Below are 24257 nucleotides of genomic sequence, written 5' to 3'. Positions count from 1 at the left end.
GTTTGTGCTGCCACTTGTAACAATTTTTCTAACGTGGCCTTTTCTACCGCTGATACAGCGTTTCCCATACCGCCCGCCGCCTCACAAGGGCGCCTGACTCACCGGTCAGAAGAGTTGCGTAGCTACGACTTTTCTTTTCCCGTCTTCTTTCAGACGGCCAGGCTCGTTTTCCCCGGGCACGAGCCTCCCGGGCGGTATCCACTCCCGTTACTCGAACTCTTAGCAAAGCCAGCTTCTCCTCTGCAGTATCACGTCGGGGTCGCCAGATGTCGCGGTCCGCGGGAGTGACGGGAATGAATCATACGCATTCACAGAATGCAGGTTCAATTCCATCTTTATTCAGCAATTTGCCTATTTTATAAGTACAAGTATTCGGCGCTCTGGCCCTTGATTTGTGGTTCATACAGATTATGTCACAGGTAGCCAATCATTGCACCGATCACGCACACAGCGGTCATGCCTTGTACCTTGCTGCTTGTTTAGCAAAGCTGTCTAGCCCTTAACCTTGGTTCCCACTGGCTTCTGCTAGTTTATCTGTACTTTCTCAGGATGTATCATTCCCAGCTGCACCAGTGTCCTTGGTAAACTACTTCAAAGCACATAGCAGCAGCTACAGTCTGAGGCCTAAGGCTTCAGCAAATTTAGCTACTTATGCTAAGCAAGTTGTGCTAAGCAACTAATCCTAAACAGTGTAGTTCCATACTCTATATTTCATATAGATTATTGTTCTGAAGTACCGCAAGGGCCCCAACAAGCGGGGAGAAGGGGGAAGCCTGCACCCCACTTCTCGCAGCGCCTGCTGGGACCCCAAGCAGGGTGCTCAGCCCAGGAGCAGCCGGGGTCTCATCCTGCCTTCCCGGGGCGGTGTAGGGGCTGATGCGGGAAGGGGGCTCCTTGCCAGGGCGGGGGCTGTCTCATCGCTCTGTGCCTGGAGCCGCACATGGGGGGCAGACAGGCTCTTCAGCCAACACACGGAGTATGGGGTGGGGGTATTATGGGGAGACATACAAGGCTCCAGTAACCTTTGATTTATTAGCCTCTGGATTACTGGTCGGAGTCCTTGCCTCCCTTCCTGTGACATTGGATATTGCTTGTCTCTAACAGGGATTTCTGGATTCCGTATACTCACTTCAAAGGGAGCAATATCTAGTCTTCCTACTGATTCTGGGGTATACCAAACTTCAGGGTTGATTTTGGCCTCATCTTCAATAGTAAGGGTGCATAATTTTATAACTAATTCTTGATTCTCTACTTCTAAATTGACTCCTAATTCAACCATCATATCTCGGCCCAGTAAATTATATTCAGCTTCGGGAACTAATAAAAAGGATCCAACACTTAGTCGAGAGTCTGATTCTATTTCCACATTTTTAATTACTGGGACCTTAAAGGGTTCTCCCTTAGCTCCTATCACTTGTAATTTCTCTGAGGATGGTTTACACCCCCAGGGTACCGTTTGGACAGTAGATCTTTCTGCCCCAGAATCCACAAGGAATTCTACTTCTTGTCGCTGGGGACCCAATTTCAGTTTTATCAAGGGCTCGGTTCCTTTATGAATCCCCAGCAGATAGAGCCCCTGACCCCCCTAATCTTCTTGGAACATTTGCTCATCCTGCATTCGCTTCCTACAATTCCTCTTCAGATGCCCTTTTTTCTGGCAATAAAAACACTCCACCTGCCTCAAGTCCCTCGTCACAACTTCTCTGGGTTGTCCTTCTTGGTGAAGTGGCTTTCTTTTAGGTCTGTTATACGACCTAGGGGGTTGTGCCTGGATTCCTCTCTGTCCTTCTCGGACTGCTGCCACCAGAATCTTTGCCTGCCGCTGATGGGTTTCCTCCTCCCTTCGCACATGCACTTTCTGAGCTTCCCTCAGCAATTCGTCCAGTCCTCTATCTTGCCAATCAGCTAACTTCTCTAACTTCCTTCTGATATCTGGAAAGGCCTTTGCTACAAACTGTTTTCAATAGAGCCTGTCCCACAGGGGTACTGGGGTCTACCCCGGAATAAAGTTGCAGATTTTTCCTAAGTCTCTCGAGCCATTCTGTTGGTGTTTTGTCCTTCTTCTGTTGTTCCATGAAGGCCTTATTAATATTTTGCCCCCTGGGAACAGATTCCCTGGTTCCCTGAACCATTATGGTCCTTAGATCAGACATATGCGTCCGATGCTCGGCATTCTGAGCCGGAGTTGAGGGAATATGGGGGGGGGGAGGAAAAACGGGAAGTTCCTCCAGCATTTTATTTTTCTTCCTCGGACCTTTCTCTTTCAGGGTAAATATCATGGTCCGAGTATCTGGTCTTATCCATAAACTAGCATACTCACTTTCTTCTAAACTAAAGGGCTCTTTTGATTTCGCATATATATTTAGAGCCTGACATATCCAATTTTCAAAAGACCCGTATACTGGCCAATAAAGGTGGTCTCTTCTAATCTGCTTCCCACCCCATACTTGCATACAGTAATATACCTTTTTTTTTTTTTTTTCGGCTTTTGCCTTTTCTGGAGGGCCAATCGTTCCAATACTTAATCATTAATCCTAAAGGGCTATCGGGCGGTATATCCGGTAACCGTACCGTAAAGCCCTCTATGGGATCAGAAGACTTGCTCTTTTTCTGTCCCATCTTCCGGAGCACCCACCTCAGTCACTTTCTTTTACAACTCTCTTTCTCTCTGCAGGGGACCACACTCACACCACCCGAGTCTCTACTGCTAGGACGGTTGTCCCTTCGCAGAGGGTGGCCCAGTCGGCTGTCGGGTGCCCCTTTTCGGTCCCCCACTACACAAGGATCCCCTCTCCTGGAGGATCCGCACTCACACCGTCCCCAGTTACACAAGGACCCCCTCTCCTGGAGGGTCCACGCTAAGGACCCCCTCTCCTGGAGGGTCCGCGCTCACTCCGTTCCCTGGGGACATCTCACGTGCTCCGGGTATCCCACCCCAACCGAACGGAACCGCATACATATACTCACTCAGTCCTGAGTCTTCGTTCGGATCTTCGTGCACAAAGTTTACGGGGTACTGCAGTTCTTTTGCTTACTTGTCCTGATTTAGGGTTCGGAAATACAGGTTATGGTAGGGGAACCACCCACTCAGGGGCCATCCGAAAACGGGATGGGGCGCCCCCCCCGAGTCAGAGTCCCGAAACCAGGGAAGCCTGCATCCGAGTCACGGCACCAAAATTGTTATAGGTAAACGTGACAAATTGACAACCACTCGGGCCGGGTTGCATAAATTCCAATTTATAAAATAATTGAGCAAGTCACAAGTAAGCAAAACAGCGCTGGGCGGCCGGGGGGAGTCTCCTGCTCCACCAACGGCACGCACAACCCCCCCCTCACAGTCTCCTTATATGCGATTCCAGTTCCGGGTATACGGGGCACCTCCTGGAACTTCTGCGGTTGCGCCGGCTGTTGCTAGGGGGTCTTCTTCAGCCCTCTGGTGCTCGTGGGGATGAAGGCTGGAGTCTTCCTCTGCATTGTGTGCCATATTAGGCTATCTAAACTAACATTGCCGCTTCGCTAGCTCAGCTCAATTTTCTCAGGCGGAGTACATGCCCCCCACCACAGGCTGTAGGATGTTCCCACAGATGTTCCCAAGGCTGTTTCTCGCTGATGTAACAAATTAGTACATACCACAATACAAGATGTTCCCAAGGCTGTTTCTCACTTTGATGCAACAAATTAGCACATATCACAGTAGGAAGGTGTTTGGGTTGAGGAACTTTTTTGAGCTCCGTCAGGCATTGCACAAACATCTCCATAGCTGCATTATTGCCATTTCTGCCTGCTCTGAGACTGGGCACAAGATAACATGGGCACAAGAATAAGGGGCCTTAACTGCAAGCTGATGTGTAGATCTGGGGCAGCACAAGGCCCTGGCTATTAGTCTTTAAATGGTTTGTCCAGGATTTTGTGAGAGAGGAGCCCAGTCTACATGGAAAAGCACCACAACTGTAAAAGCTGGGAATGCTTTTTCTACCGTGAATAGATCTTGAATGTCAGCCAGCACTAGTGTTTCACACCTGTGGTTGAACCCCAGAAATAGGGAAGGGCTGTATTTGCTGTGATGTGTAACACGTGCAAGAAACTGGAACCAATCACATTTCTCTCCTGGAGGTAGCACTGGAAGTGGCGTGGGATGAAGAAGGGGTGGAAAGGAAAGCACGGTGAGAATGGGAGTTCAGGAGGGTCACGAGTCTCAGGGACTTTCTGGGGTTGGCTTCACCCGCACCAGCTTGAAGGTCTCCATGGCGAGGGACAGTCTGCAAGGCACCACGCCCCACCTCTATGGTCACCTGGAGGGGACACCCTCCCTACCATCTCTATGCTCAGGTGGCTCCTCTGGGCCGGCCTCCAGCGCTTCTCTATGCTCTCCCGGCAGAGGGACACTCTGGGATCCCCCCTCCAGCCCCTTTCTTGGGCTGCTGATGGAGACAAAATTTCAGGGCCACCCGCTCATGGCAGATAATGCCAAAGGCTGCGATGGCCCCTGGGTTGTTCACCCACTTCTGAAAAAAAGGCCGCGGCCTCCCAGGGCTCCTGTCACATGTGCCTGCATCCCCTTGCGGAGACTCGCCCAGGCCCCGGGCCACAGCGGGGCCCTGTGGCAGCAGCGCCCCGGCAGCACCGTTTCCCCGCCGACGCTCCCCTGCAGCACAACTCCCGCAGCCCAGGGCCAGCCCGGCGCCGCTCCCCCTCGCTCACCGCCCTCCGCCCCGGCCCCGGCCCGGCCGGCAGCAGCCGCCGCACGCTCCGCGCACACGAGCACACGCCGGGCCGCAGCGTCGCTCCGGGCTCCCTGCGCAGCAGCCGCCAACACCCGCCGCTGCCGCAGCTGCTTCTCCGCGGCCTCGAGAGCGGCGCCGCGGCGGGGCCCAGCGGGGGCGGGGCCGGCGGCACCAGGGCGGTGGCCATGGACACACCGGCCCTGCCCCCAGGGGGCCGGAAGTGCCGCCTCCCACGGAGCATGCGCACTGGCGCAGAGGAGGGCAGCGAGGGCCGGGCCGGGGCTGCCCAGGCGCTGCCGGGAGGGAGGGGGCGAGAGGTGGCTGGTGCCGCGCGGGGCAGCGTCTCCCGGCGCGGGGCCGCCCGGAGCCTCGAGCCGCAGCACCGGGAGCTGCTGCAACGGGGCCGAGGGCCGAGGGCTGGGCAGAGCGAGCGGCTGTGTGCGCGAGGGCAATGTGACAGCCAGGACTGCTGGGTCCTGGGGCTGGGGCTGTCCTGAGCCCCAAGGCTTCTGTGCGGCCAGCTCCATCACCTCTTAGGGTGGGGGGGGGGGCATGGGAATCCATGACAGGTTTCCCTGGGAGTGGGTCCCCCTTTGGGGTCTGGCTCTGAGAGGAAAGGGGTCCTGCATCCCAGAGGATGAGGTGGCCTGCAGCTCCATGGGGCTCTCAAGACCCTGCTGTAAATGTCCATATACCATAATGAAACCTTCACCTTGTAATAACACCAAGTCCTCTGCGTGTTTGGGAAAATCTCTGTTCCTTCCCCCTGGATCCTTCCAACTTGGCACAGCATGTTTTGTGCTCAGAGATGCCATCTTCAGATGGCCACTGCCCCTGTCCTCCTGCAAATTGGGCTCAAACCTCTGCACCCAAAAGAACATACATTGGAGAGAGCAGATTGGAAACAGGCAGAGGTGCAATCCCCATTCAATAGGTCCTGGCTGACCCCAAGGCCTTTTCTCTGAGCTGGGGTGGGCAGTGCTGGGGTGAGCCCAACACCGCCATCTCCCCCAGCCCCCTCACGACCCCACACCACTGCTCCCTAGTCGAGCCCTAGGGCTGCCGTGGGCAGGGGGCTGGGGCAGGAGGGGCGAGAGGACACTGCCCTGCCCTGCCCTGCCCTGCCCTGGGGGCAGCAGGACGCTGCCTGCGGGCTCTGGTGCCACGGCCAGCCCCAGGGCCCCCACGCCAGCGCCATGGCTGCCACCAGCACACGCCCCAGCACTGCCCCCCCGTGTCCCACATGGCCCGCAGGACGCAGGGCAGCCAGCAGCCCTGCGGGGCCCCTGCCGCACAGCCCAGACCCGCCGGGGCAGCGGCCGCACCCCGGGGCCCCACGCTGCCCGCCCACACAGCGCCATGCTGCCCCCAGGCCCCGCCGCGACCTGCGCTGCCACCCACAACATGGCGCCCGACCGCGGGGGAGGGGGTGGAGCTGGCCGCCAGGGCAGGAGGGCCCAGCGTTGCCATGGCATCGCCCCAGTGCAGCCCTCCTATTGGCTGTCAGGAGGAGGAGGGCGGGCATCGATTTCACTGATGGCTCTGCCAGCCAATTGCAGTCCAACATGTGGGGAAAAAAAACGTCAAAGAAAGAGGTGGAAGAGGAGCGGGAGCAAAGCAGGCGAGAAGCGAGCGGGCGAGAGGGTTTGGTGAGGGCAGCGGGCGCGTTCACATGGCGGCGGGTGCCCTCCCGCCGGGGCGGGGCAGCGGTGCTGGCGATGAGGCTGCTTTGCTGCAGGAGCTGCAGCAGGGGCTGGTGGGGCCGTGAGCAGGGGCCAGAGTGACGTGGGCCAGAGGCAGGAGCTGCCCTGCAGCCAGACGTGGCGGCCTGCCGCGAGCAGCTGGGCCGGGGCGGCTCGGTGGGGTTTGGGGGCAGGAAGCTTTGGCCCTGTGGTGGCTCTGGGATCCCTGTTAAAGCGTTTCCCTGAGCTGCTGCTGCCAGCGCAGCCCCAGGTGCTGCTCGGAGCTGCGTTTGGGAGGTGCTGGGCAAAGTGTGAGCAGGCTGCTGGTGTCCTCACAAGGGGCCCTTCCCAATGGTGTCTTCTGTTGTGAAAACGGCATTTCCGAGTGTCTCTGAGAGAGGCTGTGCCCGCATGTCATGCCGTGCCTTAGCCGTTGTTTTTGCTCCCTGCCTCTTGCTTTGCGCCGAGACCTGTGAGCCTGGCAGCAGGGTGAAGGGTGTTTGCAGAAGAGCTGTGTAAGTGTGAGCTGTTTTGCTTGTCAGGGGCCTTGAAAGTTGATGAACGGCCAGTGCTTGCACTTGCCGTTGTTCTTTCCATGCTCCTAGGTCAGGGTGAAGAGTTGCTGAATTGTGTCTCTGCTGGTTTCGCCAACTGATATGCCCTGGCCTGAGTCCTTCCACGTGTCTCCAATTGTGAGGGCCTAAAATAGGAGAATGCTTGTTGTCCTGGATGTGTAGAGGATTTTCTGGTTTTGTTCAGCATTGGGGAAGGAACCAGAGTTCCGAGTTGTGGGAAGGCTTCTCCCTGTGCCTGGGACATGAGGCCCTGCTGTCTTCAGTTTCATGATTGCTGTTCCCATGCAATCCTCCCATTAGAAAATGTTGCCAAGAATTACTTGCAGGCTGTTCTGCAATTCTTAAGTTTCATAGGCTAGGTGTTGATAATGCGTAGCAGAAGCTAATCTTTTGGTGTAGTAACTGGTAGGCAATGGGTGTTTCAGAGCATTGTGAGTATTATGAGGCCTTGATGTGAATCTGTGATGTGATGACACCTCTATGTGAGCAGCTGAGAGGTGAGGAGAAGACGCATGGCTTGGATGCTGGTGGTGAGGTCACTTCTGGGTTTGTTGCGTGTGCTCAGAGAAGGGATTGACCCCTGCAGAGCTCTAGAGCAATACAGAAATGCAACTCATTAATCAAGCAGAAGTGGATGTTCCACATTATCTGACACAAATTTTATTCCACTCCGTCATCCTGAGTTAATACTGCTACATTTCAAATGCAGATGATGTTCTGTGGTGAGCATGGCCATGGAGTTTGCCTTTCCACTTGTTGCTAAGTAGAAGCTTGCAGCATCCTCGCAGTCAGCTAGGGAGTGCAGCTAGACTTTTGAGGCTGCTAAGTGAATGTAGTGCTGGTGTGAGCAGTGGTGTGAATAATCTCTTCTTGCCAGGGTGTGTGTGCTTTAGAAGTTGCCCCTGTCAAAAGAGCAGGGAGCTTGTGAGATTTTCCTGCAAGGTCTGAATGCTGTGTCTGTCTTTGAGGTGTCCAGCTGCTTTTATGACACGTTGGGAACTGTAACACTTTAGGGGTCTCTGATTTTCTGTGCACGTATGCAGTCATTGGAGAATGGGTGCAAAGGCAGTTGGAGGAGACAGAAGGAATGTCACCCCCCCAGAAAGGGTATGGGCCACATTTTGAAAGAGATTTCTTGTTCAGAGAAGTTGAGGCACAAGCGAGAGGCAAGAGCTGGCCTGATCAGCCACTGTGAGAGCGCTTGATCTCTGCTTCCTGGAGGTGGGAAGTGAGCAGGCCCCGGGCTGTGAGTGGCTGTTCAGAGGCAGAGCCTGTTGCAAGGCCTTGGAGGACTAGAAGGGAATGGAAGGTCTGGAGAGTTGGGTTTTGTGTGTTGTGGGGTGCTTGGGGTGGCCTGTGTGCTGCCATGTGTGGTGCTGTGGGCTGTGTGTCGCTGATGCAGAGGCGTGTGTTGGTTGCCAACCCTCTGTGAGGTGTGGAGGTAACGGCGTGTCACAGTGCGAGATGCCCTGTGGTGGAGCCGGGTGGTGGCCCCAGTGTTTTGCTGCTCAGCGTGGGAGGAGGTGTCTGGAGAGAGCAGTGCTTTGCTCCCAAGGCCCAGCCTGCCGTCACAGTGTCCTTCTGGGAGAGCTGGGTGAGGACTGTTGGTGACCGTGTTGCCTCCTTGGAGCATCGTGGTGCGAGGCAGGGCTGCTCCCAGTTTGGTGGTTTGTGTCAGCTGAGGTTCAGGCTTGCGGTTTCGGAAGGGTTTGATGCTTCCGTGAGTCTTTGGGATTTTAGTGACTGCTGGAGAGAGTTCTCTTCTCCCTCCTTAAAGGCTTTCTGTTGAATCTGGACCCTCATTGCATCTTCCCATCTCAGACGCTAATCCATTGCAGTCCCTCAGCGAGATGGGTAGTTAATGAAAGCAGTGAGAGGCATTTCTGCACGTTGTGCCTACGCAGAGCCTTGCAGAGAGGGGAGATGCCCCCTCACAAGAAGTCAGGCCTGTGAGGGCGATGGGTGGCTCTGAGACACCTGTCCTTGTTCAGTGGTGGAGGCGGCATCTGCAAAGCCTCTGGTGCCTTTGGCAAGAGTCTCACAATAGCATATTCCTTGAGGCTGCAACAGGGGAGCCATGTGGAGGTAGCAGGGCTCCAACGCCCTGCTCCAGGCAGGTGCCAGTAGAGGAGGTATCTTGGGGCCTTTTCCGGTGAAGTTTTGATTCTCTCCAAGGATGGAGATCTGGGAACCTCTCTGGATCTGTGTGCCGCAGTTTGGCCACCATCACGGAGAAAAAGGTTTCTTCATAATGTCTCAGAAGCATTTCCCGTTGTCCGATTTGTCCCTGTTGCCTCTCATGCTACTAGTGTGCACCTCCAAGAAAATCCGGCTCCGTCTTCTCTGTGCCCTCCATAAGGTAGCTGTGCACAGCATGAAGATCTCCGTTGGCCTTCTCTTGTCTAGGCTGAACAAACCCAGCTCTCGCAGCCTCTCCTTTTATGCCCCACGCTGCAGCCCCTGACCATCTTGGTGTCCCTGTGCTGGACTCCCTGCAGTGTGTTAGTGCCTGTGCAGAATTGGAGAGCCCAAATGGGACCTGGTATACAGACATGGTGTCACCTGTGCCAAAAAGAGGGGTAGAATGTCTTGGTGGCCCTGTGCTGGACTGCCTGCAGTGTGTTAGTGCCTTTGCAGAACTGGAGAGCCCAAATGGGAGCTGGTATACAGACATGGTCTCACGTTTGCCAAAAAGAGGGGCAGAACGTCTTGGTGGCCCTGCTGGCTGTGTTCTCACCAGTAGAGCTCAGCACAGAGGGGAGACATTTGCCCCTGCCTGTTGCGAATCTGTAAGGCCAGCAGAACTGACAGTTACACTCGGATTCTTTCTTTCTTTCTAGGTTGCTCCACTCATGAGGTTCCCAGTGCAGTGCTAGAGCCCCTGAGGATGGAGGCAGGATGCCAGGCTGTGTCCCTGTACCTGTCAACATCTTGGCCAGCATCGTGAGCCCTCTGTGAAAGCAGCTGCAAGTGACTGAGAAGAGGCTACGTATGGATGCGAAGGCTTCCATAAATGCGCCTGTCTTCCGTGGGTGACTTGGGGTGTGGGTTAACCTCCTGTGCTGCAAATTCTACATCCCACAACTGCTGTTCCTGCCAGCCCGCTCAACAAATGCTCTTGTGCCCCCTCCTTTTCCTAGGAGGTTGTGGTGCCATACAGGATGAGTCCAAGTGCCTTATAATAGATGCCAGCATGTCTCGAGTGCCTTTTGTGAGTGCCCCAAAGCGTCCATAGCTTGACCTGAGGAAGTCTCAGAGCTCTTGGGCTGCTGGCTCTGGGAGGGGTGAAGATGTGCCCAGGGCCAGGTTGCCCGTGGCACCCAGCCCTCAGTGCTCTGTGAAGGCAGCTGTGGAGCCCGGACTGCTGCTGCAGAGGCTGCGCAAGCAGGAGAGCTGGCATTTCAGCAGCCATCCAGTGTGGGGCTGCCTCATTCCTTGGGCCTCATTTCAAAGGCTCTGCACCCTTTTTCCCTTCCCTGGGGCTCCTTGTGCAAGTAACTAAGGAAAGGAACGGAGGTTACTGTGGGTTGAGGAGGCCTTCAGGACTCTCAACTGTTTCTGCATTGTATCTGTAACTTTTATATTACTAAAGAAAATCGCCATGCCCGCATCCCTAGCTGGAGCTTCCTGAGGGGATGGGGGTGGAAAGCAGCAGCCTGCTGTGCCCAAAGCAAGCAGGATCCTTCCCTCTGAACAGAGCAGCATCACCCAAGGAGGCAGCTCTGTGCCTGATCTTGTGCTGCTCATTTGCACAGGCCTTGTGAGCCTAGAGTGCCTTGGCCACCTTGTGGTGTAACCGCAAGAGCTTCCCTGAGTGTCTGGGCTGAGGAGCCAAGGGAAGGCAGCGAGCAGAGCAGTGGCTGTGGAGTGTGCAAGTGGCGAGTGTCCTGCATGCATCTGTTCTTGCTGGCACTTGGTTGTGTCTAGCAGAAGAGGCAGCAGTGTGGGGCAGAGGCAATATGTTTGTAGAGTAGGTGTCAGAGCAGAGGTCTGGCATCAGGTTGATGCCTGGTGCAGCGCTGATCTGATCTGAGAGTGTCAGAAACCCTTTGGAGTGCAGCTGCTGCCTCAGCTGATCTCTGTCCCGAGAAATGCACTGGAAATGGAAGTGGCATGCTGCTGTCATTGTGCAGGTGCTGCAGTGCAAAGGCTCCCAGCTGGGACTTGATGGTACTAAAGGAAAAGCGAGACCAATCGTTCCCTTTTGTGATTTGTCGCCAGGGTGAAGAGTGGAGCTGTCGCATGATCTGGAGAGAGTCTTGCCAGGAGATGAAAGCCTTTTGCAGAAGACTGTTCTGTGTGGAGTGATCACAGCGTAATCGAAGGACGTGAGAATGGCCCAGGTGAGCTTTTCTTCTGTGAAGGTTTGCACTTTTCAGCTCCCTTGTGACTCAGTCCCAGATAGGGCAGCAGCAGGCAGGTTGATGCCTTTTATGCTTGTGAGGTGAGTTGTGCGTCTGAAACTGGTAGGCCAACAGCATGCCCGTAGCTTTGGTGATGATGGTGAGGTCTCTTGTGTCTCCATGCTTCCTAAAGGGGGAGCAGGCCCATTGCTGCTGTTGGTGCTTTTGTGGTCAGTTGTGCATCGGAATGTGATTGGCGATCAGCATGCACATTGCTGCTGTTTGTGCTTGTTGAGGTCAAATGTGCCTTAGTCCCAAAGAGGCCAGGCGCAGATATCTGGCTTCATGGCTGCCTGTGAGGTCACTTGAGCCTGAGGACCTGACATTCCAGCTTGCTGCATATTGCTGCTGCTTGTGTTTGTGGAGTCATTCAGCCTCAGTATCTGCTAAGCCACTAGGAGCCCCATTGCTCCTTTTTTGTATTTGTGAGGTCACTTCTGTTGAGTGCCTGATAGGCCAGTGCTGGTGCTGTGGGTGGGGTTTGTGGTTGTGATGTCACTTGTGGCTCTGTGCCTGATAGGCCAGTGCTGGTCCTCTGGGTGCAGTTTTTGGTTGTGATGTCACTTGTGGCTCTCTGCCTGATAGGCCAGTGCTGGTCCTGAGGGTGCAGTTTGTGATTGTGATGTCACTTGTGGCTCTGTGCCTGATAGGCCAGTGCTGGTCCTCTGGGTGCAGTTTTTGGTTGTGATGTCACTTGTGGCTCTCTGCCTGATAGGCCAGTGCTAGTGCTGTGGGTGCAGTTTGTGGTTGTGATGTCACTTGTGGCTGAGTGCCTGATAGGCCAGTGCTGGTGGTGTGGGTGCAGTTTGTGGTTGTCATGTCACTTGTGGCTCAGTGACTTTATAGGCCAGTGCTGGTGCTGTGGGTGCAGTTTGTGATTGTGATGTCACTTGTGGCTGAGTGCCTGATAGTCCAGTGCTGGTGCTGTGGGTGCAGTTTTTGTTTGTGATGTCACTTGTGGCTCAGTGCCTGATAGGCCAGTGCTGGTGGTGTGGGTGCAGTTTGTGTTTGTGATGTCACTTGTGGCTCAGTGCCATATAGGCCAGTGCTGGTGGTGTGGCTGCAGTTTGTGGTTGTGAGGTCAGTTGTGGCTGAGTGCCTGATAGGCCAGTGCTGGTGCTGTGGGTGCAGTCTGTGGTTGTGATGTCACTTGTGGCTCAGTGCCTGAGAGACCAGTGCTGGTGGTGTGGGTGCAGTTTGTGTTTGTGATGTCACTTGTGGCTCTCTGCCTGATAGGCCAGTGCTGGTGATGTGGGTGGAGTTTGTGGTTGTGATGTCACTTGTGGCTGAGTGCCTGAAAGGCCAGTGCTGTTGATGTGCGTGCAGTTTGTAGTTGTGATGTCACTTGTGGCTCAGTGACTTTATAGGCCAGTGCTGGTCCTGTGGCTGCAGTTTGTGGTTGTGAGGTCAGTTGTGGCTGAGTGCCTGATAGGCCAGTGCTGGTGCTGTGGGTGGGGTTTGTGGTTGTGAGGTCAGTTGTGGCTCAGTGCCTGATAGGCCAGTGCTGGTGCTGTGGGTGCAGTTTGTGGTTGTGATGTCACTTGTGGCTCAGTGCCTGATAGGCCAGTGCTGGTGGTGTGGGTGCATTTTGTAGTTGTGATGTCATTTGTGGCTCAGTGCCTGATAGGCTAGTGCTGATTCTGTGAGTGCAGTCTTTGGTTTTGATGTCACTTGTGGCTCAGTGCCTGATAGGCCAGTTCTGGTGATGTGGGTGGAGTTTCTGGTTGTGATGTCACTTGTGGCTGAGTGCCTGATAGGGCAGCGCTGGTAATGTGGGTGCAGTTTGTGGTTGTGAGGTCAATTGTGGCTCAGTGCCTGAGAGGCCAGTGCTGGTGATGTGGGTGCAGTTTGTGTTTGGGATATCACTTGTGGCTGAGTGCCTGATAGGCCAGTGCTGGTCCTGTGGGTGCAGTTTGTGATTGTGAGGTCTCTTGTGGCTGAGTGCCTGATAGTCCAGTGCTGGTCCTGTGGGTGGGGTTTGTGCTTGTGAGGTCAGTTGTGGCTCAGTGGCTGATAGGCCAGTGCTGGTGATGTGGGTGGAGTTTGTGATTGTGATGTCACTTGTGGCTGAGTGCCTGATAGGCCAGTGCTGGTGCTGTGGGTGCAGTCTGTGGTTGTGATGTCACTTGTGGCTCAGTGCCTGAGAGACCAGTGCTGGTGGTGTGGGTGCAGTTTGTGGTTGTGAGGTCACTTGTGGCTCAGTGCCTGATAGGCCAGTGCTGGTGCTGTGGGTGCAGTTTGTGGTTGTGATGTCCCTTGTGGCTCAGTGCCTGATAGGCCAGTGCTGGTGATGTGGGTGGAGTTTGTGGTTGTGATGTCACTTGTGGCTGAGTGCCTGATAGGCCAGTGCTGGTGCTGTGGGTGCAGTTTGTGTTTGTGATGTCACTTGTGGCTGAGTGCCTGATAGGCCAGTGCTGGTGCTGTGGGTGCAGTCTGTGGTTGTGATGTCACTTGTGGCTCAGTGGCTGATAGGCCAGTGCTGGTGCTGTGGGTGCAGTTTGTGGTTGTGAGGTCACTTATGGCTGAGTGCCTGATAGGTCAGTGCTGGTCCTGTGGGTGGGGTTTGTGGTTGTGATGTCACTTGTGGCTGAGTGCCTGATAGGCCAGTGCTCGTATTGTGGTTGCCCTTTGTGGCTGTGACGTCACTTGTGGCTGAGTGCCTGATAGGCCAGTTTTGGTCACATGGCTGCAGTTTGTGTTTGTGATGTCACTTGTGGCTGAGTGCCTGATAGGCCAGTGCTGGTGATGTGGGTGCAGTTTGTGGTTGTGATGTCACTTGTGGCTCAGTGTCTGATAGGCCAGTATTAGTCAAGTGGCTGTAGTTTGTGTTTGTGATGTCACTTGTGGCTCAGTGCCTGATAGGCCAGTGCTGGTCCTGTGTGTGCAGTTTGTGGTTGTGAGGTCAGTTGTGGCTCAGTGGCTGATAGGCCAGTGCTGGTGATGTGGGTGCAGTTTGTGGTTGTGATGTCACTTGTGGCTCAGTGCCTGATAGGCCAGTTTTGGTCACATGGCTGCAGTTTGTGGTTGTGAGGTCACTTGTGGCTGAGTGCCTGATAGGCCAGTGCTGGTCCTGTGGGTGGGGTTTGTGGTTGTGATGTCACTTGTGGCTCAGTGCCTGATAGGCCAGTTTTGGTCACATGGCTGCAGTTTGTGGTTGTGAGGTCAGTTGTGTCTCAGTGCCTGATAGGCCAGTGCTGGTCACGTGGGTGCAGTTTGTGGTTGTGATGTCACTTGTGGCTCAGTGCCTGATAGGCCAGTGGTGGTGCTGTGGGTGCAGTTTGTGTTTGTGATGTCACTTGTGGCTGAGTGCCTGATAGGCCAGTGCTGGTGATGTGGCTGGAGATTGTGGTTGTGAGGTCACTTGTGGCTCAGTGCCTGATAGGCCAGTGCTGGTGATGTGAGTGCAGTTTGTGTTTGTGATGTCACTTGTGGCTCAGTTCCTGATAGGCCAGTGCTGGTGATGTGGCGGTAGTTTGTGGTTGTGAGGTCACTTTTGCCTCAGTGCCTGATAGGCCAGTGCTGGTCACATGGCTTCAGTTTGTGGTTGTGATGTTCCTTGTGGCTCAGTGCCTGATAGGCCAATGCTGATGATGTGTTTGCAGTTTGTGTTTGTGATGTCCCTTGTGTCTCAGTGCCTGATAGGCCAGTGCTGGTCACGTGTGTGCAGTTTGTGGTTGTGATGTCACTTGTGGCTGAGTGCCTGATAGGCCAGTCCTAAGCACATGGCTGGTGTTTGTGGTTGTGAGGTCACTTTTGCCTCAGTTCCTGATAGGCCAGTGCTGGTCACGTTGTTGCTGGATTTACCTGTCAGTTTACTTCTGCCTCAGCACCACTTAGTCCCACAGTATGTTCATGTGTCCTCTTTGTCGATTTGAGGTCATTGTGCCCCTGTACCTAATAGGCCAGCAGGAAGCACATGGTTTCCATGCAGATGTGAGTTCACTTTTGCCTCCGCGTCTGATAGGCCCGTAGCAGGCAGAAGGTTTTACAGCTTCGTTGGAAATCACTTTTGCTCAGTACCTGGCTGAGAGCACAAGAAGGATCTTATTGCCAGCAATAATACTTAAAAACTTAGAAATATGACTCCTGCTGCTCATTACCAGTACCCAAGAGCAAACAAAACAGAACAGATTATTTTATCTGTTTGGCTCCCCAGACAGAACACAGCGAGGTTCCCATCTGGTGAGCACTGGCACTGGTCTTGCATGCCTATGTTTATCGGCTGCGGGCTCCCGGAGGTCTACTTCAATGGGCACAGCAAATGCCCTGGGTGTGGGAGGACCCAGAGAAGGCAGCTCGACCTTTTTCTGCAATAGTAAAGGGACATTACCTTTGTTAGGGGGGTGTTCAAGTATTGTTACAACAGATATTTTAGCCAGGGGATAGAGAACGGATATTGGGAAAAGGATAGGCAATTGGCAGACTGAGATAGAAACCGACAACGTTGACGAGTAGATCTGAATTGGGATTATAATAATGCAAATGATTGGGCAGCATGTGAAATGGCATGCCAAAATCTGGTTTTAGCTATAAGAACTGCCGGGCAAATGGGTGTTATCTCAGAAAAGGTACTAGCGTTAGCAAAAGTCTGAGGAACACTCAATTTTTGAAACAGTCTGCTTGCAGCAAACTATGCTCTTATGCTATGGAGGGATGTCTGTGGAAAATGTTAATGAAAAGCTGGCAGCGAGCGTATTGGTCCAGCAAGCAGCACCAGATATCCACGAGTATTTCAGAAAACATGCTCCCGGGTGGCGGGGAGAGAATTTACAGACGATACTATCGTTAGCAACTTTCATATATGATGGAAGATCAGCAAAAGAAAGGAAGGAGAAGGAAAGGCGAAAGCGGGAGGAAGTGAGTATGTTGGCAGCAGCGCTGGGAGGAATTCCAAAGATGAAAGGAAAGGGAATAAATGTGAGTGGATGAGGTCAAAGAGGAAGAGGGACCAGAAGAGCAGGAATGGGTGTAAAACAGCACCCGCCTTTCCTGGGAGGCTGAACAGGGATTTGAGCCTGTGATTGCTGATTTGATTAAGAATGGAATTATAGTACAATGTACTTCCCCTTGTAATACCCCTGTATTGCCTGTGAAGAAACCAAAACTGGACCCAAATGGGGAACTGGTATACCGCTTTGTACAAGATTTGCAAGCAATTAATAAAATAGTGGATCTACCACACCCTGTGGTCCCTGATCTGATCCAAGTCCTTACGGAAATTCCCTCAGATGCAAACTGTTTTACTGTTGTGGATCTAACGGCAGCTTTCTTTACTATACCAGTCCATGAAGAGTCACAGTTCCTCTTTGCCTTTACTTGGAAAGCACAGCAGTGTGCATGGATCAGTCTGCCACAAGGATTCATGGATTCTTCCACACTGTTTTCGAGAATATTGAAAAGAGATTTACAAACGATTATGCTGTCAAAAACCATCCCTAAACTGATACAATATATAGATGATTTGTTGATTGTGAGTACTGATTGTGATGTTTGTTAGCCAGATAGTAAAACACTGTTGTGTGCCCCAGCGGAAAAGGTGCATAAAGTCTCCCTTGCCAAAAGGCAGTTGTGCCAGCAACAAGTTAATTATTTGGGAATGATAATTCGGTCAGGAGAGAAATTGATCTCATTGGAGTGAATAGAAGCAAGCCAGGAAATACTAGTCCTTCAGATGAAAAGGCAGGTTAGGGCCTTTTTAGGTGCAATAGGATTTAATAGGTATTGGATACCCGGATTTGGTGAAAAAGCAAAGGTATTAACACAGTTAACTAAGGATAGTGAACCAGATTTAATGGTGTGGACTCCAGAGGTGGAAAAAGCATTTAAGAGTTAAAGCAGGAAGTTATGGAAGCTCCCGCTCTAGCTTTACCGGACTCTGGTAAGCCCTTTGTGTTATATCTGAATGAACGAAAGCGAATCACAAGCAGTGTGCTAGTTCACAAAACTGCCCGGCGCTGGCATGCGATAGCTTATCAGTATGAGCTAGTTTTGCTCACTGAACCAAATGTAATGTTAGAACAGTGTGATACGCTAAACATAGCTACTCTGTTACCAGAAATACTGCAAGCTAAGGAAAAATTATTTCACAATTGCTTGGAAACAATAGATTTGAGGCTGACTGTTCTGCCTACTGTGGAAGAAGAGCCCTTGCACAATCCGGATTTAATATTGTTCTGTGATGGATCATCATGCTATGAAAAGGGTCGAAGGGTTGCTGGGTATGCAGTAACTATGCAATGTATATATAGTGCTGGAAGCGGGATCCCTTCCAGGACATTTTGGGGCTCAGGTGGCGGAATTGATAGCCTTAACCCGAGCATGTATTATAGCCATGAGTAAGACTGCTAATATCTATACGGACTCCAAATACGCTTTGGGAGTGATATTTGCAATGGGAATAATTTGGAGAGAAAAAGGGGTTTTGACCGTGGCAGGACATCAAGTAGCCCTCCAAGATCAGATTGTAGAGTTATTAAGGGCTTTGGAAAAATCTCTGCAGTTAGTAATCCTGTATCAGAGGGCTCACCAACGAGACACTTGGATATAACTAAGGGAAATAACCTTGCTGATGCCACAGCAAAAGCAGCTGCCCTACAACCACTGCCTACCAAACTCGGGCCACGAGAAGAAATGGTAATGACTGAAACTATAAAAGAACTGGAGGAAGAACACCAAGCAACACCTAAGGAAGAGGTAGAAGGATGGAAGCGTTTGGGAGCAGAACAAAAAAAGGGGATATGTTTTTTGCAGGGAAAACCGTTGCTCCCTAAGATCATGTTGACAACACTAGTAAGAGAACTCCATGGACAGATGCATGGGGGGATGTTGTATTTAGATAACTACATTTCCCAGTCATGGGCAGCACCAGGTTTGACTCAAACAATTTTACAAATAACGAAAAAGTGTTTAGTATGCATGGAATACAACACTAAATCAAAGATAGAAGCTAAAATAAAAGGAGGGCGTCGTTAGGCTTGGATGCCGTTTCAAAAATTACAAACAGATTTTGCAGACATGACCCTGAAAGAAGGACAGAAACATCTGTTAGTCATAGTTGAACAATTATCCCGTTGGGTGGAAGCATTCCCAGTCAGGAAGGCTACAGCCCAAGCGGTAGTAGAAGCCTTACTGAAAGGTATCATACCACACGTTGGGGTACTGGAGAAAATAGATTCTGATAAAGGAGCTCATTTTACTGCTGAAATACTAAAAGCAATATATGAAACACTGGAAATTCAGAGAAGACTATGTACACCTTATCATCCTCAATCCTCAGGGCAGGTAGAAAGGATGAATAGTATACTAAAAATGAAGTTAGCCAAAATTTGCAGGGAGACTCAGTGGAAGGGGACAGAAGCATTGCCATTAGCGTTACGGGAATTAAGGCGATGCCTGGGCCCAAGCCATGGGTTGACCCCTTTGAAATTTTGTTTGGCAGACCAGGTAGGATGCCAGGAACTTTTGTGCCAGCACATACCTGCCTTTTGGCAGGAGATGAAGCTGTTACCCAATACGTTATGTGTCTGCAGAATAGTTTCAAGAATAAGAGATATACAGCTGTAATTACCCAACCTCTGCCTTTAGGAGATTACCTCCATCCATACTGACTGGGAGATTATGGTATTGTAAAAACTCATAAAGCCAAAACCATGTTACAACCAAACTGGGAGGGCCCTGTACAGGTGTTATTGTGCCCTTATTCTGCTCTTAAGGTTGCAGGTAAAGAAACCTGGATTCATCACTCCCAAGTAAAGGCGACCCCCAGCACTGCGACCTCCTCAGAGGCCATTCCAGTTTCTTGAGCATCTGCTGCAGAAGAGAGAACGCCTGTGCAACAGCAGGAAAACCTCTTCAAGGAAAACTGTATAGATTTGTCACACTCTGTAATTATTTTGTGCTCTGTGTTTAAATGTGATTTCTGGGTCATTTCTGTCTTTTATAGCTATTACAAGTTTAACCCTAGGCTGGGAAAATAATCGCACTGTACAATTTATGACTAAGGTCTCACAAGTAGGGAATGTGTCAGAATGTTGGTACTGCCTATACCAGCCTCAATCCCTGGACACCAATTTTGGTTGTCTAGCAGAGCCTGTTTCTGCTTTGGGCTGCTATCAGTCCAGTTTGACATATTTACACCCTAGGGTGCCAGATTTTTGGCAGCAACCCTTTAAGGCACATTCCTATGATAAAGCTCCATGGCATGTCAACATGCCTTAAAAAATCTACAAATAGGAAGTGAGCTCTCTCTCTCAATTAGCCATCCAAAATCGATGGGCTTTAGTTTACCTGTTGGCCACACAGGGAGGAGTGTGTATGCTGGTAAACACCGCCTGTTGTTTTTATGCAAACAAATCAAAACAAACTGAATATGATGTAAATGTCATTCAACGACATGTTCGTACCTTCCATCAGATAGCCAAAGAGCAGTCCCTGTCCAATAGCCTAGCAGCAGAGTGGTCGTGGTTGTGGTCATGGCTACCAGATCTGGGAGGGTGGACCAGATGTGTTTTAATAATTTTAATGTTAATTCTGGCAGTAGGAACTGTGCTTTTCTGTTGTATCTCATGCATGGGTCAAATACGCCTCTCATGTGTAAGGGGATAAAAGTATAGACCAGCATAACATTGGAAGCAGGCATGCATGAAATAAAAGGAGGGAATGTTAAGAAAATTTCCACTATACTCTAGTTTTGCAGAGAAAGAACATGCAAGGTCACAGCGCCCTGCAAGCAGAACATCTTCTCTGACCTTGCCTTAGCCCTGTTTTTCGTACAAAGTTGAAGAACTGCGAAGAAGCCAGTTTAACCCAGCCAGCAGCACAAAAAGTTCTTCAAAGGTAACACCAAAGGAGGTGTAAATTAGCAAATGAATAATTATAAGATGGATCAAATAAGGCTGGAATGGAACTACTTCTTACTGTATCATGGCAAGGGGATTGGTAGAACTGAGAATCGTGGCTAGATCTGGTTAGTTATGTAAACTAAAGTGTTGAATATGTAACAACTTACTACTGCTTAAAAGTGGTAACAGAAAGCTGCTTGGGTCCCTTCTTCTGCTCTAAGAGGCACCTTATTGCTAGCAGTAAAACTTTAAAATTTAGAAATCTGACTCCTGCTGCTCATTACCGCTGCCCGTGAACGCACAAAAGAAAAAAGATGATTTTAACACGAGTGACCTCACAACCACAAACTGCTGCCACATCACCAGCACTGGCCTATCAGGCCCTGTGGCCCAAGTGACCTCGCAACCACAAACTGCAGCCATATGCCTGGTGTTATGGACAGTTAGGCTCGCTGGCCACTATAACAGGGTCTGACCCTAGGTTCCCGCTGAGGCAAAAGTTCAAAGTCAGAATGGAGCAAAACAAGTTTTAATGATGCACGTACAGTAATTACAGCTTGAGCTGGGTGTCTCTGAAGAGAGACCCCGAACAAAGAAATCCCTGGGCAATTATACCCTTACAATCTAAATTCCCACCCTCATGTGATAGTTTGGACCAATATTAATATTTAGACCTGGGGTCTTCCCCTTCTTCATTGGGTTCCTTCATTGTCTCTAGGCAGGCTGCTTTTTATCCTATTTTCAAGGTTGCAGCTTCTGCTCTTGGTTTTAACTTCTTTATCTTCCCGCCTTGAACCAGCTCTGGGGCCCTCTTTCCCATAACTAGGTAATATCTAGGAGAAAGTTCACAGTTTGCGGCCTAAGACTTCAGCAAATTCAGCTACTAATGCTAAGCAAGTTATGCTAAGCGATCAGCTCTAGACAGCTTCAGTGCAATATTCTTTAACAACTATTTCCCCTCGCTATCTGCCAGGAACCCACAAATGTCTGGGAGACTCAAGGCCGTCACAAATGACAGGAGACACCAACATGTGTTTGGGCAGTATATGCATTTCCGTTGGACAGTAGTGTAATGAGAGCTACGGGCTGAGGCACCAACCTCTACCCTGGAAGTGGTCACAGCAGAAGGGAATGGCTCTCATCCAAGGAACCTGCAGTCAGGAAAGTACTGCCACTCCCCATCTCCCTCCCTGTCCGCTCACATTTCACCCCAGATGAATTCCCTCTCAACACAGGAGGAAGAAAGAAAAAAGAAAAAAAGACAACATTGTAAAATTTCCCATGCACAGCAACACCACTTTATTGTCTGTCAAGGAAGCAACAAGAATGGGACATTATTTCCCTTCCCTTCTAAACCATGCAATTTAATCGATTTAATATCCTCTCTTCCCTTCTGCTTTCCACCAATATTCTCATTGCTGTGTTCCTCTCAGGGGTTACCTAATGTGCAGCCTACTATTTCCCATACTGACTTTACTACTTTGCAGAACCAGCAGTGTGTTGTACAGAGGAGTGCAAAACTGCTATGAGCTCTGGGTACAAGCCAGAGCATTCCTGACCACTTTTCTGAGGGCCTCCCTGACCTCCCTGTTCCGCAAGCTGTAGATGAGAGGGTTGAGCAGGGGCGTGAGGACGGTGTAGAAAAAGGAGAAGACTTTGTTGAGCTGCCTCAGAGGGGCTGTTCTGGCTATCAGGTAGACAACGGTGAGGGTGCCATAGAAAACCGTGACAACGGTGAGGTGAGAGGAGCAGGTGGAGAAGGCCTTCTGCCTGCCCACACTAGATGGGATCTTCAGGATAGCAGCTCTGATGCACACATAGGATGCCAGTGTGAATAGGAAGGGGGAGACTACATCCAAGAGAGACAGTGTGAAACCTAGTAGTTTGACAACACTGGTGTCACTGCAGGTAAGCTCCAGCAAAGGGATAAAATCACAGAAGAAGTGGTCCATTGCCTTGGGGCCACAGAACCTTAAGCGGGATAAGAAAAAAGTGGCTACTGTAGTGAGAAGGAATCCCAGTAGCCACGATGCTGCTGCCAGCCGTAGAGAGACCTTCCAGGTCATGAGACTTGCATAGAGCAGGGGCTGGCATATGGCCAAGTACCGATTGCAGGCCATGGCCGTGAGCAGGAAACACTCAGTAGCTGCAAAAGAACCAAAGAAATAGAGCTGAGCCATATAGTCATGAGCAGAGATGGTCCTGTCCCCAGCCAGGAAGCTGGCCAGCAGCCGGGGCAGGATGGTGGAGCTGTAGCAAGTCTCCAAGGAGGACAGATTGCCCAGGAAGAAGTAAGTACATGGGAGCGTGCAGATGCTGGTCTGCCACCACGAGCACAACAATGAGGATGTTCCCAGACACGATGACCAAGTAGATCATAAGCAAGAGGAGGAAGAGTGGTGTCTGGAGTGAGGGGACACTCTCCCAACAGGAGAAACTCTACTGGTGATGTGCGGTTGTCCCATTCCCCTTTCTCCATGAATCACCGCAGGTCCCTCATTCCTCTTTTGCCAGCAAGGCAACCTACAAGAAAGAGGATTCATTTCTTTCTTTTGTTCTTGTATAAAAGAATCGTGGAGGAAGTTTCTGTCAGAGAAAACACGGACTTTGGCCCTTCTCTGACTGTGTTTGTGTCCACTTTATGGCCTCCAGGACTAGGGAAAGGAGAGAATATGGTTCTCCCGGAGACTTAAGCCGTGTATCTAAAGAGAAGCCCCTTCTAGGGGAACCACAGAGGTGAGCTGCTCCACGGAGGTGCTCATTTCCTGCTTGCGGGGGGGGTTAGAGGAGAGCAAGCATTCGCTCAGCCTGTGACAGGGTCTCTCCTACACCTGAAGTTATTCTGAAGAGCAACCACAGTCCCTACCAGGCAAGAAAATCCCTTTATGTGAGCACATCATGCCAGAAGCCCTTTCTCCCCAAAGGAGGAGGAGGGGCACTGCACCAAGCAGCTGATTTCAGCTCTCTGAAACACTTGTCTTGGAAGGGACAGGCTGCATGCTTCCTTTGACAGTGTGTGGATCAGGAGTTGACATCAATGGCACCATGCAGCATGACTGTGTGAGAAGGCTCTCAGAGAGGCCCCCCCCCCCCCCCACAGGCTTGAGAGAGACAAGTGAGATAGATGTGAGAGAAGATGGACACCTGAGCTGATCAGCCAATATGGGCAAGAGAGATTTTGAGCAGGGTGGAAGAGAAGAGCACAGGGAAGATCATTCGCTTTGTGTAGTTCCCCCCTCAGCAATGGTTTCTGAGGGCTTTGGGGCTGCCTCACGGTGCAGCCCAGCAGCTGGACCTCAGCCCTGACAGCTGTACTCGCGAGGCTCCCTGAGCAGCTTTGCTGGGAGCAGGGGTGGGTGTCTCCATGGTGAGTGCTGGGTGAGATTGGGAAGAAGCATTGTTCCCCTCCTGTTAAAGGCAAACGCCCAAGATATGCCCGTGTGCATGGCCAGGGAATTCCCTGCTGGAGAAACACAGCCCTCTATCTGGATCCCACCTCCCAGCTGAGGTGTGGGTGCCCCCGGCAGGGCTCTGGGGTGGCTCAGGAGCAGCAAAGGCGTAAAGTCTAGCTCTGCACCCACTGGCAAGCTCACCAGCACTCTGCTCATCAAACAAAGGAATCGAGGAAAATTCGTAGAGGGAAGAGGGAGATGGTGGGGGAAAGACATGCAAAAAAGGACATGCCCGTACCATTCTTGCCCAGAGGTGCCACCATGCAAAGCCTCACCAGCTCCAGAGGAACAGACCTGACTCAGAAGACACAACACAAAGCTGCAATCCTCAGGATGATGTGACGACCTCTGTGCTGATTGTTCCTGGGAAGGACGATCAAGCTGAGGTCTCAGCTCCTGTCTCTTCCCCACCGTGTCCTTCTCTTCCTTGAGCTCTCTGCAAACCTTGTCCCAGGGCTCAGGCATTGCTCTGCCCTTGCCATCTTCTTCTAGCAGCTCCTTGGCATGTGTCCAGCAGCACATGAATGCCCCCTGCTCTCCACACTGTCCTGGGGTTAATAGCACTAAGGAGTCTCTGAAGG

At 51.6% G+C, this 24257-nt stretch overlaps 1 protein-coding gene across 1 annotated transcript; it reads right to left on the bottom strand.

The window, feature by feature from the left end:
* Positions 1-21747: 21747 nt before the first annotated feature.
* Positions 21748-22603, bottom strand: LOC136996362 (olfactory receptor 6B1-like). The gene is given in 2 exon segments (XM_067317288.1): positions 21748-22515; positions 22517-22603. Coding segments are annotated over 2 exon segments (855 nt in total).
* Between the last annotated feature and the right edge of the window lie 1654 nt (positions 22604-24257).

The sequence above is a fragment of the Apteryx mantelli genome, unplaced genomic scaffold (assembly GCF_036417845.1).
Source record: "Apteryx mantelli isolate bAptMan1 unplaced genomic scaffold, bAptMan1.hap1 HAP1_SCAFFOLD_34, whole genome shotgun sequence".
Lineage (NCBI taxonomy): Eukaryota > Metazoa > Chordata > Aves > Apterygiformes > Apterygidae > Apteryx > Apteryx mantelli.
This window is presented reverse-complemented; position numbering and strand designations above follow the sequence as displayed.